The 18,928-nt window shown below is 43.7% G+C and overlaps 1 protein-coding gene across 2 annotated transcripts in view; it reads left to right on the forward strand.

Annotated features, from left to right (window-relative positions):
• The first annotated feature begins 6,415 nt into the window (after positions 1-6,415).
• Positions 6,416-18,928, forward strand: part of LOC143996880 (N-acetyllactosaminide beta-1,6-N-acetylglucosaminyl-transferase-like) — a 93,551-nt gene continuing 81,038 nt past the window's right edge. The window contains exons 1-2 of one of the 2 annotated variants that reach the window (XM_077492176.1): positions 6,417-6,588; positions 6,689-7,536. In XM_077492176.1, the coding sequence (XP_077348302.1) occupies positions 6,792-7,536 (745 nt within the window). In that variant the 5' untranslated portion in view covers positions 6,417-6,588; positions 6,689-6,791. Of the gene's footprint in view, positions 7,537-18,928 lie in introns of both variants that reach the window. The other variant, XM_077492175.1, reaches the window with a different exon arrangement.

Genomic DNA, 18,928 nt, shown 5'->3' on the forward strand with positions numbered 1-18,928 from the left:
GCCAGCGAAATCACCGCTGTCCCCTTTAGTCCAGCGCATCCATCTTCTCGGTGGGGTCTCACAGCTCTGCCGCTGTCATTCGGCGAAGCCGCAATGACGTCACTCCCGCACATGCGCACGGGAGCCGACACGCGCGGCAGCTCCATTGTTGGAAATGCCGCGCTCAGTGCGCCTGCGCGCCGCTGTCTACGGCGCATGCGCCGTAGACAGCGGTGCCTGTCTTCGGGCAAATATCTCCTAAACCGTATAGGTTTAGGAGATATTTCTTGGACCTACAGGTAAGCCTTAATCTAGGCTTACCTGTAGGTCAAAGTGGTTTGTAAGGGTTTACAACCACTTTAATACCAGAGGTTTGGTGGGATAGTTCGATTTTGGTCATCAGACCTTCCCACGCCCGACCACAAAAGTCTGCCATGGTGATAGGGGTGGGTGAACTCCTAATTCAAAGAGAGAAAAAAGGAAAAAGAAACAAAAACTGGATATAGGTAAATATAAGTTCAAGCAAGTATCAAACAAATATCAAATTACATTAATTTTTTTTTCGTTTTCAATAAAGATTTTTTAAACACATGTAACATTAATGTACGGAGACAAAAAAAATAGTGTCACCAATCCATAAAGATTAAACGGTGTAGTAAAACACCTGGAATGGATAGTAGAAGGTGATGATATGGATAGGTGGCAGTGTCCCCTTTTACCCTCTCCTCTCCTCTTCTCCCACTTACCTTCCCTTTCCCTTCCACCCTCCCCTTCCTTCCCTGTCCTTCACACCTTTCCCCCACTCCTCCACTATTTCCTCACATTCCCTCCCCTTTCCTTTCCTCCTCCCCACACCCCGACACCCCTCCTTTCCCCTGCTCTTCCCCCACCACCCCCCTTCCTCTCCCTTCTTTCCCTCTCCTCCCATTTCCCCTCCCTCTTTTCCTTGTTCTTCCCCCTCTCCTCTCCCATGCCTCTCCTCTTTTTTTGTGACCTTCCTACTCATCCTTTTATATTAGTGATTCAACTTTTTTGCTTAGGTCCTTACTTACACTTTAGTATTTCTTTGGACAGATACCAGCTGTCTAGCCCTGTTCTGGGTTCCTTTCAGTCAGCCTGTCTGTATGCCATTCAGTGTCTGTTTTTCATTTGGCTAAACATCTAGTCGTAGGTAAAATATCTTTCCATGGGTGGCTGATGGGTATTGAGCATGGCGGCCAGCAGCATATTTATATCTTTTGCTGTTTGTATTATAAGTCATATTGTTTCCAACTATACTCTGTTTTATGCAGTATCACATCTAACGTTCAAAAAAAGACCCAGAGGAAGCCCTAAGAGGTGAAACATGTTGGGATAAGGCACTCCATGCTATTGTTGAGTGACCACTTTTTCCATCAATTGTTTAGATGTGTATGTGTATCTGTGTATCATATGTACAGCCAATGTTTCATGCAAATTTGTCCTTTGTGTAATACATTTTGTTATACTTTTTTACATTTTAGAGTATTGTAAGCAATTTTTTTGCCTGGCACCTTTAAAATCCCACCAAAAATTGTCCCTTGTTTACTTATATTTTCAGGGATGTTGGTGCCACTTTTGCTGTGTACACACGATCAAACTATCCGGCGGAAAAGTCCGGCGGACTCGAGTCCACCGACAATCAATTCGTGTGTGGGCTCTGGCGGACTTTTTTTACTCAAAAGTAGTTATGACTCAAAAACTGTACGGCTGTGTGTGTGCTAGTCTGCCGTACTTTTGAAATGAACGGACTTTCCTGCACGGAGAAAAGTCCGTTTATTTAGAGTGCGGCTCCAGGTAGCCAGGACTAGCAAAGGAAGTCAATGTCACATCGCTGGCCCCGTCACCTGGTATGGACTTAAAGGGGAAGCCCTACGCCGGAAAAACGGCGTGGGGGTCCCCCCCAGGTCCATATCAGACCCTCATCCAAGCACGCTACCCAGCTGGTCAGGAAAGGGGGTGGGGATGAGTGAGCGCCCCCCTCCTGAGCTGTACCAGGCCATATGCCCTCAACATGGGGGGGTGCTTTGGGGAAGGGGGCACGCGGCCCCCCCACCCCAAAGCACCTTGTCCCCATGTTGATGAGGACAAGGGCCTCTTCCCGACAACCCTGGCCGTTGGTTTCGGGGTCTGCGGGCGGGGGGCTTATCAGAATCCGTGAGCCACCTTTAATAGGGGGGCCTCCAGATTCCGGCCCCTCACCCTATGCGAATGAGTATGTGGTACAATGTACCCCTACCCATTCACCTGTGAAAAAAATTTAAATAAAACACAACACACAGGGGTTTAAAATAATTTATTGCACAGCTCCGGGGGTCTTCTTCCGTCTTAAGGGGTCTTCTCGCTGGACTCGTCCGCTATCATCTGCTCTTTTGCTAGCTCTTTTACTAGCGGAGGAGCTGGGCTTTCTTCTTCGTCGCCGCCGTCCGGGGGTCTTCTTCCGACTTCGGGGGTTTTGTCCCACTCTTCGGGGGTCTTGTCTCCCTCTTTGGTTCTTCTTGCCGGGCCTCCGCGCCTTCTTCCAGCTCTTTTACAAGCTGTGGCCCGGTCTTCTATCGCCGCCTTCTCTTCTTCTTGTTCTTCTTCCTTGAGATGTTGACTCGACGCGCTCTCTGGCCGCAATGACAGGGACGCGGCATGCAGCTACTTATATAGGGTTATTGCTGGGTGATGTCCCCGCCCATTATGAAGTCACAGTCCCAGAGGATGCTGGGACTTTGACATCATAATGGGCGGGGACATCACCCAGTGACGCCGCCCATTGTCCCTATATAAGTCGCTGCGCAACACGTCCCTGTCATTACGGCCAGAGACAGCGACAAGTCAACATCTCAAGAAAAGAAGAAGAGAATAACAGAAAAACAGAAGGCGGCGAAGAGAGCGGCAACAGGAGAGCGGGCCACCACCAGTAAAAGAGCTGGAAGAAGGAGCGGAGGAACTGCAAGAAGAACCGAAGAGGGGGACAAGACCCCCCAAGTTGGAAGAAGACCCCCGGGCGGTGGCGACGAAGAAGAAAGCCGGGCTCTTCCGCTAGTAAAAGAGCTAGCAGAAGATAGCAGAGGAGTCCGGCGAGAAGACCCACCAAGACGGAAGAAGACCCCCGGAGCTGTGAAATAAATTATTTTAAACCCTTGTGTGTTGTGTTTTATTAAAATTTTTTTTACAGGTGAATAGGTAGGGGTACATTGTACCCCATACTCATTCACATAGGATGGAGGGCCGGTATCCGGGGGTCCCCTTATTAAAGGGGGCTCCCAGATTCCGATAAGCCCCCCGCCCGCAGCCCTCGACAACCAACGGCCTGGGTTGTCAGGAAGAGGCCATTGCCCTCATCAACATGGGGGCAAGGTGCTTTGGGGTGGGGGGGCGTGGCCCCCCTTCCCCAAAGCACCCCCCCATGTTGAGGGCACACGGCCTGGTACGGCTCAGGAGGGGGGGGCGCTTGCTCATCCCCACCCCTTTCCTGACTGTCTGGGTTGCGTGCTCGGATAAGGGTCTTATATGGACCTTGGGTTTTTTCGGCGTATGGCTTCCCCTTTAAGTCCATACCAGGTGACGGGGCCAGCAACGTGTTAATCTCGCCGCCGAGGGTGGCGACATTGACTTTCTTCACTACTCCCAGCTACCTTGAGCCGCGTTCAAAATGAAAAGACTTTCCTCCGCATGTGGTCAAGTCCGTTCATTTCAAAAGTACGTCGGAAAATTCCCGTGTGTGGACAGGTCTGCTCGTTTGGAAATTTGGTGGACTTTCCGGCGGTTTTTCCACCAGACTAAGTCCGCCGGATAGTCTGATCGTGTGTACGTGGCATTTTTGACACTGTCGCCTATCCATATCATCACCTTCTACTTTAATTATTAATAGTTTATAAAATAGAAGTAAATAAAAAAATCATCAGGAAAATAATAATTAAATGGAGATGGATAATAAGGAGTTAAAAAAGGCTGATTAGAGTAAATTAAATTGACTGTAAATTCTCATTTTCTTTTCTATAAACATAACAAACGAGAGATGGATAAGAAGGAGTTAAAAAGGCTGATTAGAGTAAATTAAATTGATTGTAAAGTCTCATTTTCTTTTCTATAAACATAACAAACGATTTCATTTGCAGACTGAAGTTCATCTCTTTGATCTGTAAATGAGTACACAGAAAGATATAATGTTTCTTTTTATCTCTCTTTCAGCACTGAGCAATGTTGTTGATAAGCTGGCTGCTTTTTTTGGACAGCTGTGAGCAGGGGAACTGCCCTGCACTTTCTACACGAATCGCGGAAATGCTGGATTAACCACATGCCGACCAGCGCACGACGATATACATCGGCACAGTGGTATGGCTGGGCAAATAGGCATACAGGTACATCCCCTTTAAATTGCGGCATTGTGGGTGCAACGGGGCATACACGCTCCTACCGCGTACTCCGTGACTGTGCTCACAGGTCCCGTGGACTCGATGTCCGCCGGGGGTCCGCGGTCAAGTCACGGAGCAGCAGAACAGGGAGATGCCTATGTAAACAAGGCATTTCCCTGTTCTGCCTAGCAACATGACAAAGATCTATTGTTCCCTGTCATCATCAGTGATGATGTCATGTTCTAGTGAGGCAATCCTCCCACAGTTAGAAGCAATCCCTAAGACACACTTAACCCCTTGATCGCCCCCTAGTGTTTAACCCCATTCCCTGCCAGTGTCATTTACACAGTAATCAGTGCATTTTTATAGCACTGATTACTGTATAAATGACAATGGTCCCAAAATAGTGCCAAAAGTGTCCGATTTGTCTGCCATAATGTCGCGGTCATGAAAAAATCGCAGATCACCACCATTATTCATAAAATAAAATAAATAATAAAAATGCCATAAATCTATCCCCTATTTTGTAGATGCTATAACGTTTGAGCAAACCATTCAATATACGCTTATTGCGCTTTTTTACCAAGAATATGTAGAAGAATACATATCGGCCTAAACTAAGAAAGAAATTAGTTTTTTTATATATTTTTTGGGGATATTTATTATAGCAAAAAGCAAAAAATATTGTTTTTTTTTTAAAATTGTCGCTCTTTTTTTTGTTTATAGCGCAAAAAAATAAAAACCACAGAGGTGATCAAATACCACCAAAAGAAAGCTCTATTTGTGGGAACAAAAGGCCGCCAATTTTGTTTGGGTGTAATGTCGCACGACCATGCAATTGTTAGTTAAAACAACGCAGTGCCGTATCGCAAAAAGTACTCTGTTCAGGAAGGGGGTAAATCCTTCAGGGCTGAAGTGGTTAAGGAGGGGGTTGTCGAATCGAGATCATAATATTTTAACAATTAATCATGCAGCTCTAGTGGATAGGATCAGATGTCGGTGTGTGTTAACGGACGCACACACTGGAGGGTTTCATTGGGTCTGCCTGAAAAAACTCAGTGTGAAAAGGGCTTAAAAATAAATATATTTCCCTTGACCCTTGCTTATTATATTCACTGTGGAACCTAAGGGCTTAATCATCTGCATTGTTTATCTTCTCTGATCCTTCACCTCTTTTACTGTACCAAATCCATCTTCTGATATCACAGAGCCCTAGGAGGCACGCTGCACATTCTCAGTTTGGTGTGTGTTGTTTTTTGGGGGGGGGGGGGGTGTATGTGGTCAGCACACGGCCAATCAGCAGCACTGTCCAGACAGAAAATCAGGGGTCATGCAGCCTCATGGGACAATCAGGAGGAGAATGAAAACTCCTCCTACAAGCTTTAACCAGACACTGATAGAAGTCACAAGACTGCAATATACTGCTGAGAGATAGCTATGAGAAAAGGTATTTAGCAGTTTATATTTATAAAAAATAATTGCATTTCCATGTTCTGTGTACTGTGGGAGACCAGATATGGTGAATGAAGGGTCCTGTGTTTAGTAACACTTTACTGGATCCAAGTCGCACCAAAAGTAGCGCAGTCACCGTTGCGCTAATCTTGTCATGTCCAAAGTCGCATGACAAGTCGCACAAGTGTGAATGGAGCCTAATATGTAAATGTCTATTTTAACTCATATGTATTTTGATGCTGTGGTAATAATTAGATTTATTGCTGGGTTCTGTACACTCTGGCAGGCAATGCTTGGATCAATTGTGGGTTTATTAGTAATTTAGTGTGGAAAAAAAACACTGTATTTACTAAGGGCGAAATCCTAAAATACCTGCCTATTACTTTCAGCCAGGTTTGATAAACACATGCCTAAAATCAAATTATTATTCCTTCTATCATATTTGCTTTTAGACTACACAATCAGTGTTTGCAGAACAGATTCCTCCGTTTCTAAGCTCCAAGGATCGAGCCAACGATTTATTTAAGCAGGGTTATAGTGTTAGTGTGAAATCTGATCTTATTGCATCATCAAAGGAGGAAAGTACAAGTCTGTCATTAATTTTTGGATACCCAATCACAGGAGTGCTGCATTCATATGCAATTAGCCAGCCCTACAAAGCAGAACAATGTTAACGCAGAGCTCTTAGAGGAAATAGACAGCAGAAAAGCCTGACAAACATCCTTCCCATACAGCGAGGAAAAAAAGACAATGACACCTGGAATACACAGCTAGTGCAAAATGAAGAGCTATGGTAAGCTTTCTGTCAATGCGTGGAACTCATTTCAGCCCATGCAATTTATCCTCTTTGTATTTGCTATTGAACTTGTGCTTTTGTTCCTCTACAATCCCAGCCAATTGAATAAGCAGCCCAGCTCACAAAGAATCCAGTTTTCCCATGATGTGTCTGCATTGGAGGTAACCTGTGACATATTGGCCGCAAAGGGAAAATCTTTCATGTGGAGTAATTTTTTACCAACGTCCATTAAGAAACTGAAATGTGTGGATGGGTACAAAACGCAAAACCATTTCATCACAGCCCCTCTGTCGGAGGAAGAAGCAGATTTTCCTTTAGCCTACATAATTGTATTGCATAAAGAATTTGACACGTTCGAGAGACTGTTCAGGGCCATCTATATGCCGCAAAACATATACTGCATCCATGTGGATGCGAAGGCAAGTGAGGATTACTTGCAGGCGATAAAAGATTTAGTGGATTGTTTTCCTAATGCTTTTCTCGCCTCGAAAATGGAGCCTGTGGTGTATGCCGGGATATCAAGACTCCAGGCGGATCTGAACTGCATGAAAGATCTGCTGAAATCAAAGGTCCAATGGAAATATGTGATTAATGTATGTGGACAGGATTTCCCTTTAAAGACAAATAAGGAGATCATTAAACATTTGAAAAAATTTAATGGGAAAAATATCACGCCTGGGGTGCTGCCCCCCAGTCATGCCATCAGGCGGACTAAATATGTCTACCGTGAGGATATCGTACACTCCAAAATGAAAAAGACCGATACCTTGAAGCCCCCTGCTCCGCACAACATCACTATTTATTTTGGCACTGCGTATGTTGCGCTGACAAGGGAGTTTACTAAGTTCATCCTAGAAGACCAGAGAGCTGTAGATTTACTGAAATGGTCTAAGGACACTTATAGCCCTGATGAACACTACTGGGTGACACTGAATAGAATTCCAGGTAAGTGTGTTCAAATTCTATGTGGTATTGCTAATAAAAAACATATAGCTGGCATTTAGAGGGTTAAGTTATGCTAATTCACTATTTTATTTTTATTTATATTTTGTGTCACATGCCTCTTAATGTAAAAATGCTAGCGAGAACAGAAAAATGGAGCTGCTAAAAAAGCCCCAGCACCAATAGTACATATTGTATTATCAAAGTAATTGAGGAAAAAATAAAGCAGCTCATAGAATCTATCTCAAACATTTTGTCAAGGGTTTCTCCATGGTAAAAAGGTTGAGTAACACTGTCATAGATGATTCTGTTCTTTTTGTTTCAGCAGTGGGTTCATGAAAAACTGATGCCCTCATCCATAAATGAGATATGAATGGGGTAATCACTCCTGCTGAGCTTCTGTGTTTTGACAGCAGGAAGACTTCCCTCCTGTCAGAATACACCGATCAGCCCTGCCGGAGGAGCTGATCTATTGGTATTTAACCAGCAGGCTGGTTGTCCAGAAGTTGATCGGTAGATTGACTTCTGTACAACCACTGTCCTCATACATGGATTGAAATTCTGCTGGTCCCTACTGAACTGAAATTACAATCCATGTATGGCTGGCTTTAAAGTGGAACTTCACCCTAAATGGAAGTTCCTCTTTATCTCCTCTTCCTACACTCCTCTAATACTTTTGGATGTTTTTATGTTGGGGGGGGGGTGCAGGTACCTAGTTTTGTTAGGTACCCACTCCCACTGCTAGTAGGACCATCTAGGCGATTTCACCTGGAGGTTCGGTTCCCCCCTTCCCACCCACAGCCTCCTGCAGACATGTCACAGGTCCCAGCAGGCTCTGGGACCATTCACAGCTGTGAAACTACAAGGAGACACTAAACGTGGGCACCAAGGACCCAAAGATCGGCAAAGAGCCGACCTGAAAGACAAAGATCCACCACTCCAGGTCAGTCCACCAGTAGACTGCTTACTCTCCAGGCAGGTAGGGGTTCCAGGTGCAGGCTGATTGCACAAACCAAATAGATGAGAATGAACAAACTCTGGACAGCCGCACTCCGGATCGAATGAAAAGTGAGTTCATAACTCATAGTAAGCGCTGGTTTTAGCGTGAAACGCGTCAGAAATTTTGTTCTATATTTTTCCCTTTGCTGTGGTGATTCGTGTGTTGTGGATTTTTTTCATTTGAAGAAATAAAGGCACTTTTCATTCGATCCGGAGTGCGGCTGTTCAGAGTTTGTTCGTTCTCATCTAAAGAGCCGACCTGGGTAAGGACAGCGCTGTATCCCTAGACAGGTAAGTGTCCATTTATTAAAAACCAGCAGCTACAGTATTTGCAGCTTCTGACTTTTATTTAGTTGGTTTAAAAATTCTGAAGAACCTCGTTAACCGCTTCAATACTGGGCACTTTCACCCCCCCCCCCCCTTCCTGCCAGGGACAACTTTCAGTTTTCAGCACTGTCACACTTGCGCGGCCATGCAATGCTGTACACAAATTCAATTTTTATCTTTTTTTCCCACAAATTGAGCTTTCTTCTGGCGGTATCTAGTCGCCACTGGGTTTTTATTTTTTTGCTAAAAAAACAAAAATACCAAAGATTTTGAATTAAAAAAAGTTTGTCTTAGTTTCTGTCAGACAATTTTCGAAATAAGTAATTTTTCTCCTTCACGATTGTGCGCGATGAGGCGGCACTGATGGGCACTGATTAGGTGGCACTGGTGAGGAGGCACTAATATGCCGCACTGATGGGCACTGATAGGTGGCACTAATGGGCACTAATAGGTCTCACTGATAGGTGGCACTGATGGATACTGATGAGCAGGCACTGAAGGGGAGCACTGATTGGTGTTTCACTGATGGGCACAGACTAGCATGACTTGCTGGGCACTATTGGGGCTGCACTGTAATCAGGGCACTGATGATCAGTGCCCTGATTACCTGTTTAGTCTCTCCTGCAGAGATGCTGCTGATCGGCTCTCCATACCTCACACTCTGTCAGTGTGAGTCGAGGAGAGCCGATAAATGGCACTTCTGCATTTATATGTGATCGGCTGTAATTGGACACAAGAGTAGGCATGTGAGAGCGGTGTTACTGGGGCAATGTCATATGACGTTGCCCCAGAACGAGAGGAGACCCAGCCCGCCATCATTTTACTATTCGACGGGTGGGAGGTAGTTAAAGCGATATTAAAGGCAGATTTTTAAAACAAATAACAAACATGTCATACTTATTCTGTACAGTGGTTGTCTTGTTGTCTTGCAGTCTTGTTCTGGACAGTGGTTTTGCACAGAGCAGCCTGATCAGGTTGCTCCTGGCCCCTCCCTCCTGCTGAGTGTCCCCATAGCACGTAGCTTGCTTTGGGGGCACCGGAGCAGGCTCACTCTCGAGCTACTGCTCTGTGTATCCATTCTCACACAGAGCGTGGCCTAGGCTGATCTCTCCTCATTGGCTCACTGGCTGTGATCGACAGTAACGGGAGCCAGGGACTCCTGCTGCTGACTCAGCCAATGAAGAGGAAGAGACCTGGGAGAGATGCTGCTCTCGTACACATCGCTGGATTGAGATGGGGCTCAGGTATGTATTGGGGGAGCTGCTGTACACAGAAGGTTTTATACCTTCATGCAAAGGAGGTAAAGAATTTTGCGCCTTTACAGCCACTTTAAGGTTTTTAAGACATGGTAGCCATATTTGTATACGTCCTCAGTGAATCAACACTATTAAAGTGGTTGTAAACCCTTACAACACACTTTGACCTACAGGTAAGCCTAGATTAAGGCTTACCTGTAGGTCCAAGAAATATCTCCTAAACCTACACGGTTTAGGAGATATTTGCCGAAAGACAGGCACAGATGCGGCGCGTGTTGGCTCCCGTGCACATGCATAGTAGTCCATTATGTTTTGTCTTTGCAGGGAATGAAAGAGGAAGTAAACTCATCAGGGTTTACTTCCTCTTTAAGTTTATCTGGAAAGCTTAAAAACGTAAACTTATTTATAGGAAATAAATTATAAAAGTAATGCGGAGAATAGCACTGTGAAGTTATAACCCTTAGTGTTCCTAAATTCAGGAAATCTGAACTGATTGGTTTGTTGAGTCACTAAAGCCAGTGTTGCAGATATGGGTAATAAACACCAGGGTGCAAAGGCCACGTGGGTGAAATTAGGGTACAGTAATAAATGATAGCTGCAATGAAATAGAGGACACTCTGAGGGAACAAGGAAGTAACTGACAGAACAATCATACAGTATAAAGAACGAACACAAACTGTTCAGGTATGCTACGGAAGGATTCCGACTCACATTCCAACCACAAAGTGAAAAAATAACATGTGCTCTGTATGCAGGGATTATATTCCTATTCATTGACATTGACAGTCATGCAGCTTGTTTAATTAATTATACTGTGCTTGCTATTACTTGTCACGAAACCATAAAACTATAAACACATATGAGCCAGTTTGAAAGTAATAATTGTAGAGTCATAATTCAGGGTTAAAATAGAACTATAGTCAACACACTATCAGACTGCTGATTTTTTACTTCAGATTTACCAAAACCATGTAGTGCAAGGGCCTGCCTGATTGCATACAAATTGAAACGTCTAAGGTTTGACCTCATATTATATGGTTTTGGTAAATCTGAAGGCAAAAATCAGCAGAAAATCTGATAGTGTGTATGGGGCTTTAGGGAAGGTTATAACCCCTGTCAGATATTTTTACACCATCTGTGTCCTGTTGCAGATACTTCCCTTCACTTCCGGTCTCATAGCCAAACAGGAAGTGAGAAGAAATCCCTGCAAATTATAGGAATTTCCTTGGGACTCCTAGGTCACTAGAACTAGCGTCCCCATTGGAAGATTTCACCTCTATTACTTTTCCGGGGACAACCCAAAATTTGGGATTTTCTTTTACTTTTACTTTTAATGATAATGGTAAACAGGACAAATAGGGAGGGAGAATCCCCTTAACATGGTCACAGACCTCAATAAAAACTGAGAGTGTATCTTATAATTTTGTATTATTTTTATGCATATCATTAAATAAAGAATAAAAAAAAAAAAAAGAAACTGAAAGGGGTTTGAATCTACCTCCACGCTATTCAAACTAAAAAAAAAAAAAAAAAGTTTTCCCTTTAGTTATACTTTAACTCTAAACTGATAAACTATAAATACTTTTAAAGTGTTGCCTATGGAGATTTTTGGATACCATCGTTTTTGACTTGATTGCACGGGCATGTCTTTTAAGGCTTGACACGTTTATATTGCTTACTCAATGAAGCTCAATCGTTTATATATATATATTTTTTTTTTTTCCATAAAAGATTTTATTGAAAAAAATGCAAGACATACAAACGTGCAAGTCATAGGAGCATCATAAACACAAAGTGCTGCCACGACCTTATCTACTCGCAATACAGACATCGCTATTACACTGTTACATTGGTCGTGGCTAATAGAACATTGCTATACAGAGGCACAACTGATTAGCAAACACAAAAATAATGTGGACCTATCTTCTAAAGAGGCTTACTCAGGTCGTGCCGGGTAGTGCTGGGCCCCAGCCTTCAGGACCGGTATCTTCCGGACCCGCTAGGGTGTGCGGGGTGGTTTAGTTCCTGACACTCGTGACTGAGTGGGAGAGCAAACGGCTGCTTTGTTTAAGTCCCATAGAATGAAATATTCCAGGTTTGACTGAGGAAATGTGAGGGGGTAAAGGATTGGGGGGGGGGGGGGGGTAAAGGGAAAAAGAAAGTAAGGCTCCCGGGGGAGAGAAGAGGAGGGGACGGGTAGGTGTCCCCCCCCCAGCCCAGCCCCCGCCTCAATCGTTTATATTTTATCAAAAATAAAGAAGTTTAATAATGTGTTTGTTTGCACTAAAATTCATTTTAGTTTATTTTCTCCTAAAAATATGCATCTGATAATTGCAACTACACCCATTTTATTCTCCAGAGTCTCTGCTTTCCGAAAAAAATTTACTTTTGGGGGTTTAAAGTCATTTCTAGCATAAAATTCAACTTTTACCATGTGTGCAAAAAAAAAAAAAAATTAAAACTTGCCTTGGTTAGCAAGTGGTTAATAGACCTTGGCCAAAGTTAGGGCTCAGACAGAGAATAATCTGAACTAGAGGACTTTATCACTCTGAGTGAACAGGGATGTAATTGACAGGAGGTTCTCACCAAAAACCAGTAACTAAGTTCCCCTTTCCACTTATTGTGCAACAAGTCTTCTGAGAAATGTGCGCTTTCTATAAATACAGATTTTGTGTTGCAGGGTGTTATTGTTAAAAATATAATCTTTACATTACAATAACTCCTCTTTAGCAGTCTATTACATACTTTATGCAGGAATGAATTTAATTTAGCAAAACCATTGGAATCTAAGGGCAATGTGAGGTCCGGGTATTGTATGTTTAACAGTACCAAGAAGGACTAATTGCTAGGGAAAGTTATATAGCAAAGGAACACATAACAGCTGTATAGACTTTCGCTAGCAATCAACATACAGTACTGTGCAAAAGTTTTAGGCAGGTGGGAAGAAATGCTGTAAAGTAAGAATGCATTCATAAATATGTATTTTAATTGTTTTTTTAACCAATTTACAAAATCCAAAGTGAGCAAATATAAATCAAACTTTGGTGTGACTACCCTTTGGCTTCAAACCAGCATTAGTTCTTACACTTGCACACATTGTACACTTGCACAAAGTCAGGAATTTTATAGATTTAGAGTCAGGTGTATGATTAACCCATTATACCAAACAGGTGCTAATCATAATTAACTGAAACAGAAACAGCTGTGTTGGAGTCTAGGTGAGGAACAGCCAAACTCTGCTACTAAGGGGAGGCTTTGGAAGACAGTTTCCTGTCACAGGTCATACACTATGGAAAGTCTGAGAACAGCAACAAGACACAAGGTATTCATACTGCATGAGCAAGGTTTTTAACAGGCAAAGATTTCAGAGCAGACTGGGGTTTCAAGATATACTGTAAAAGCTGTTTTGAAGAAGCACAAGAAACAGGGGCAACGTTAAGAACTGTAGACACAGTGTTCGGCCATGGAAACTTAATGCAGATGACACAATATCTTTACTTCCCTTCGACATCGGAAGATGTCCAGCAGTACCATCAAGCACAGAACTGGTGGAAACCTGTGGGACCCAGGTACACATATCTACTGCCTAGAAAAGTCTGGCCAAAATTAGTCTTCATGGATGAATTGCAGCCAAGAAGCCATACATCTGATGCAGAAACAAGGCACCATCTGAACCAAATAAGTTTATCTTGGTCTCATCAGACCACAGGACATGGTTCCAGTAATCCATGTCCTTAGCCTGCTTGTCTTCAGCAAACTGTTTGCGGGCTTTCTTGTGCATAATCTTTAGAAGAGACTCCTTTCTGGAAAGACAGCTATGCAGACCAATTTGATGAAGTGTGTGGCATATGGCCTTAGCATTGTCAGGCTGACCCCCCACCCCTTCAACCTCTGCAGCAATGCTGGCAACACTCATACATCTATTTATTAAAGACAACCTCTGGATATGACGCTGAGCATGTGCACTCAACTTCTTTGGTCGACCATGGCAAGGCCTGTTCTAAGTGGAACATGTCCTGTTAAACTGCTGTATAGTCTTGCTGCAGCTCAGTTTCAGGGTCTTGGCAATCTTCTTATAGCCTAGGCCATCTTTATGTAGAGCAACAATTCTTTTTTTCAGATCCTCAGAGAGTTCTTTGCCATGAGATGCCATGTTGAACTTTCAGTGACCAGTATGAGAGAGTGAGAGCAATAACACCAAATTTAACACACATGCTTCCCATTTACACCTTAGACCTTGTAACACTAAGGAGTCACATGACACCGGGGAGGGAAAATGGCTAATTGGGCCCAATTTGACATTTACACTTAGGGATGTACTCACTTTTGTTCCCAAATTTACAGGCATACCCCACTTTTAAGTAAACAATGGGGTTTATTTACTAAAGCTGGAAAGTGCAAAATCAGGCTCACTTCTGCATAGAATCAGATGAGCTTCTAACCCCAGCTTGTTCAATTAAGCTTTGCTAATAAAACCTGGAAGCTCATTGGTTTCTATGCAGAAGTGAGCCTGATTTTGCACTTTTCAGCTTTAGTAAATAAACCCCATTGTGTACTTAAAAGTGGGGTATGCCTGTACACTGTTATACAAGATATTCACTTACTACTTTACATTGTAGCAAAGTGTAATTTCTTTCGTGTTGTCACATGAAATGATTTAATAAAATATTTACAAAAATGTGAGGGGTGTACTCGCTTTTGTGAGATACTGTACATCCTCTCCAATGGTGTCTAGGGGCCTCTATCCCCAAAAATTGAATCCCTTCCAAAGTCTTATTATGCTTATCTCTAAAATGGATGGACAGATGATGCTTAGCAAATCAGTTTCTTATATTCCTAACGTGTTCTTCCATTCTGACTTTAACCACTTGCCGCCCGCCCTATAACAGAAACACGGCGGCAAAATAGTTTCAAAATCATGACCGGACGTCATATGACGTGATCAGGGGGCACGCATCGCGGCGATCATTGTTGCGGGGTGTCAGCCTGACACCCCGCAACTATGATCTCGGTAAAGAGTCTCCGACAGAGACTCTTTACCACATGATCAGCCGTGTCCAATCACGGCTGATCACAGTGTAAATAGGAAGAGTCTGTCAGACACGAGTAGAGGAGAGCCGATCGGCTGCTCCTCTGACAGGGGGTCTGTGCTGATCGATTATCAGCGTAGCCCCCCCGAGGATGCCCACACTGGACCACCAGGGATGCCACCAGACCACCGGGATTCCCAGCACAAGGTATGCCACCCTGGACCACCAGGGATTCTAGTCAGGGCCCACAATGGATGCCAATCAGTGCCCACAATGGGTATCACTGGCATGTATGATTGTTTCGCACTGATTGGCATCCATTAGTACAGTATAATACAATACAATGCCCCCTATCAGTGCCCATCTGTGCTGCCTATCAGTGCCCATCCGTGCCACCTATCAGTGCCCATCCATGCCCATCTGTGCCGCCTATTCATGCCCATCTGTGCTGCCTATCCATGCCCATCTGTACCGCCTATCCATGCCCATCTATACCGCCTATCCATGCTCAACCATGCCGCCTATCCATGACAATCCGTGCCAGCTATCAGTGCCAATTTGTGCCACCTATCAGTGCCCATCCATGTCGCCCATCAATGCCTCCCATCAGTGCCGCCTATCAGTGCCACATATCAGTGTCCATCAATGCCACCTCATCAGTGCCACTTCATTGGTGCCACCTCATTGGTGCCCATCAGTGCTGCCTTATCAGTGCCCATCAGTGTAGCCCCATCAGTGCCCATCATTGAAGGAGAAAACTTACTTATTTACAAAGTTTTGAAACTGAAACAAAAAAAACATATTTTTTTCAAAATTTTCAGGATTTTTTTATTTGTTTAGCAAAAAATAAAAACCGTAGAGGTGATAAAATACCACCAAAAGAAAGCTCTATTTGTGGAGAAAAAAATGATGTCATTTGGGTACAGTGTAGCATGACCACGCAATTGTCATTCAAAGTGCGACAGCGCTGAAAGCTCAAAATTGGTCTGGGCAGGAAGGTGTTTAAGTGCCCTGTATTGAAGTGGTTAAAAGCCCTCTTTGTTCCACTGATTAAGTTACAGGGACATTTGATAGTATAAACTACTCCTTAAGTGTTGCAACCCCTTATAGTGTATATGTGGTCATTTTTAGGATTGGTAAAGGTCTTTACTTACTAAATATTTTTTGGGACCCTGACACAACTATAGCAACGACCACATCCATGGAAGGCCTTGATGTCCCAGAACATCAATGGCCTGGATGGTGGGGGTTCTACCATGTTGTGCACAATCCTGTCTCTCAAAATAGGTGCCCTTTTAATAAATGATCCTTAGTTTATTAGACAAGAGTCACATAATAATGTATCCTGCTTCAACACCTGCCAATACTTAGTAATGATCCTTTCTACATCCTTATTTTGTAGGTTATATTCCAAAACCAAACAAGTCTCATCAGTGGCGTAACTAGAACCTTCAGAGCCCCGATGCAGGAAACTATGGCGGCCCCCCCCCCCCCAACCTCTGGACAGGGCTCTTTTCTCCGAGCCCGATGGTGGAACATCAGGGCCCAGTCCCAAGTGGGTGGCCGCATATAAAGGAACCGATTTAAAAAACATAAATTACAGCCACTGTGCCCATCAAACGCCATCACTGTACCATCAAATGTCACTACTGTGTCCATCAAATGTCACTACTGTGCCCATCAAATGTCACTACTGTGCCCATCAAACTCTGCCGATGTGCCATCAAGCTCTGCCGCTGTGCCCATCAAATGCCACCGCTGTGCCCATCAAATGCTGCCAGTGTACCCATCAAATGCTGCCACTGTGCCCATCAAATGCCGCTACTGTGCACATCAAATGCTGTTGGTGTGCCCATCAAATGCTGCCACTGTGAATCCCCACCGCCTGCTCGCTGTCTGCCCGCCACCTACCCTGTCTTGGTGGGGCAGCGGGTAACGGCCATGAGCGGGGTCCTCCATGCATCTCCTGCCATCCTCATCTCCCACCCTCTCCTCCTGATGGGCGTCCAATATATACATACATGCATGCATGCTCACACACATAGAAGCATGCTCACACACGCACATACAAGCATGCTCACACACACGCACATACAAGCATGCTCACACACACGCACATACAAGCATGCTCACACACACGCACATACAAGCACGCTCACACACACACACAAGCATGCTCACACACACAAGCATGCTCACACACATGCACATACAAGCATGCTCACACACACGCACATACAAGCATGCTCACACACGCACATACAAGCATGCTCACACACACGCACATACAAGCATGCTCACACACACACACATGCATGCTCACACACGCACACAAGCATGCTCACACACACACATGCAAGCATGCTCACACACACACACACACACACACATACAAGCATGCTCACACACACACGCACTCACAAGCATGCTCACACAAACACACAAGCATGCTCACACACACACACAAGCATGCTCACACACACAAGCATGCTCACACACACATACAAACACAAAATACAGTAGATAGTCTTATTAAAAAAAAACAGCAGACATTTACCTTGGCTCTTCCTGCCGGGTACTGCACTCTAGGGGGAGACAAAGAGCACACACTGTGCTTTCACTAAAGGCTAATGTGAGGAGCTCCTGCACAGTGCGAATTTCAGTTTGGCTGATGATCGGGGAGCTCCTCTCAGCCTCCCCTCCTATGGATGAGTACAGGGGGCGCTCAAGGGCCCCCTGCAGCAAGGGGCCCAGTCGCCATGGCGATCTTGGCGACCCCTATAATTCCGCCACTGAGTCTCATTACCTAGGTTCCTCTCTCTATCAATGGTATCCTCCAGTAACCTTTATATCCATAATTTTAATCTTTTCTCTCTCCAGAAAGTTAGCATCATACCTCTGAACATCTTGGTTAATTTGTATGTTTGTTTATGAAAATCTCCAACCCTTGTACAATTCCTCTTTATTCGCATATATTTTCCCCTGGGGATATTGATTATCCAGGGTTGATTGATTATCCAGGGGGGGGGGGGGAGGGGAGCACGTGTGTGAAGTCACTGTTCTTATCACCTGGATCATCACCACAGAGTCACCTTTACGGGACTTTATTTTTTAATATTAGTAATTTTAACTGTGGACTTGTTGAAAATTGAGAATTTTTGATGATGCTTTGATATTAATTCTTTTTCACTGTGAACTTGCTTGAAACAAAGATTTTTGATTTAATTGAAGTATTATGCAATATAATATTCACTTATTCGTATAATTATTGTTTTTTCTTGCACATTTCATGCAATTGTTCATGGCAACGATTCTTGGTATTTATATTTACAATAGTGAGGTTAACCACTTCAGCCCCGGAAGATTTGGCTGCTCAATGACCAGGCCATTTTTTGCAATTCGGCACTGCGTCGCTTTAACTGACAAGTGCGTGGTCGTGCAACACTGCACACAAACAAAACAGATGTCCTTTTTTACCCAAAAATAGAGCTTTAATTTGGTGGTATTTGATCATCCCTGTGTTTTTTTTTTTTTGCTATAAACAAAAAAAGAGCGACAATTTTGAAAAAACACAATATTTTGTACTTTTTGCTATAATAAATATCCCCATTTTTTTTTTGTAAAAAAGCTAATTTTTTCTCAGTTTAGGCCAATATGTATTCTTCTACATATTTTTGGTAAAATAAATCATAATAAGCGTATATTGATTGGTTTTCGCAAAAGTTATAGCATCTACAAGAAAGGGGATAGATTTATAGCATTTTTTTAATAAAGGGGATTAAA

Source organism: Lithobates pipiens, unplaced genomic scaffold (assembly GCF_037356315.1).
Source record: "Lithobates pipiens isolate NorthernLeopardFrog02 unplaced genomic scaffold, aLitPip1_a1.2 Scaffold_19, whole genome shotgun sequence".
Lineage (NCBI taxonomy): Eukaryota > Metazoa > Chordata > Amphibia > Anura > Ranidae > Lithobates > Lithobates pipiens.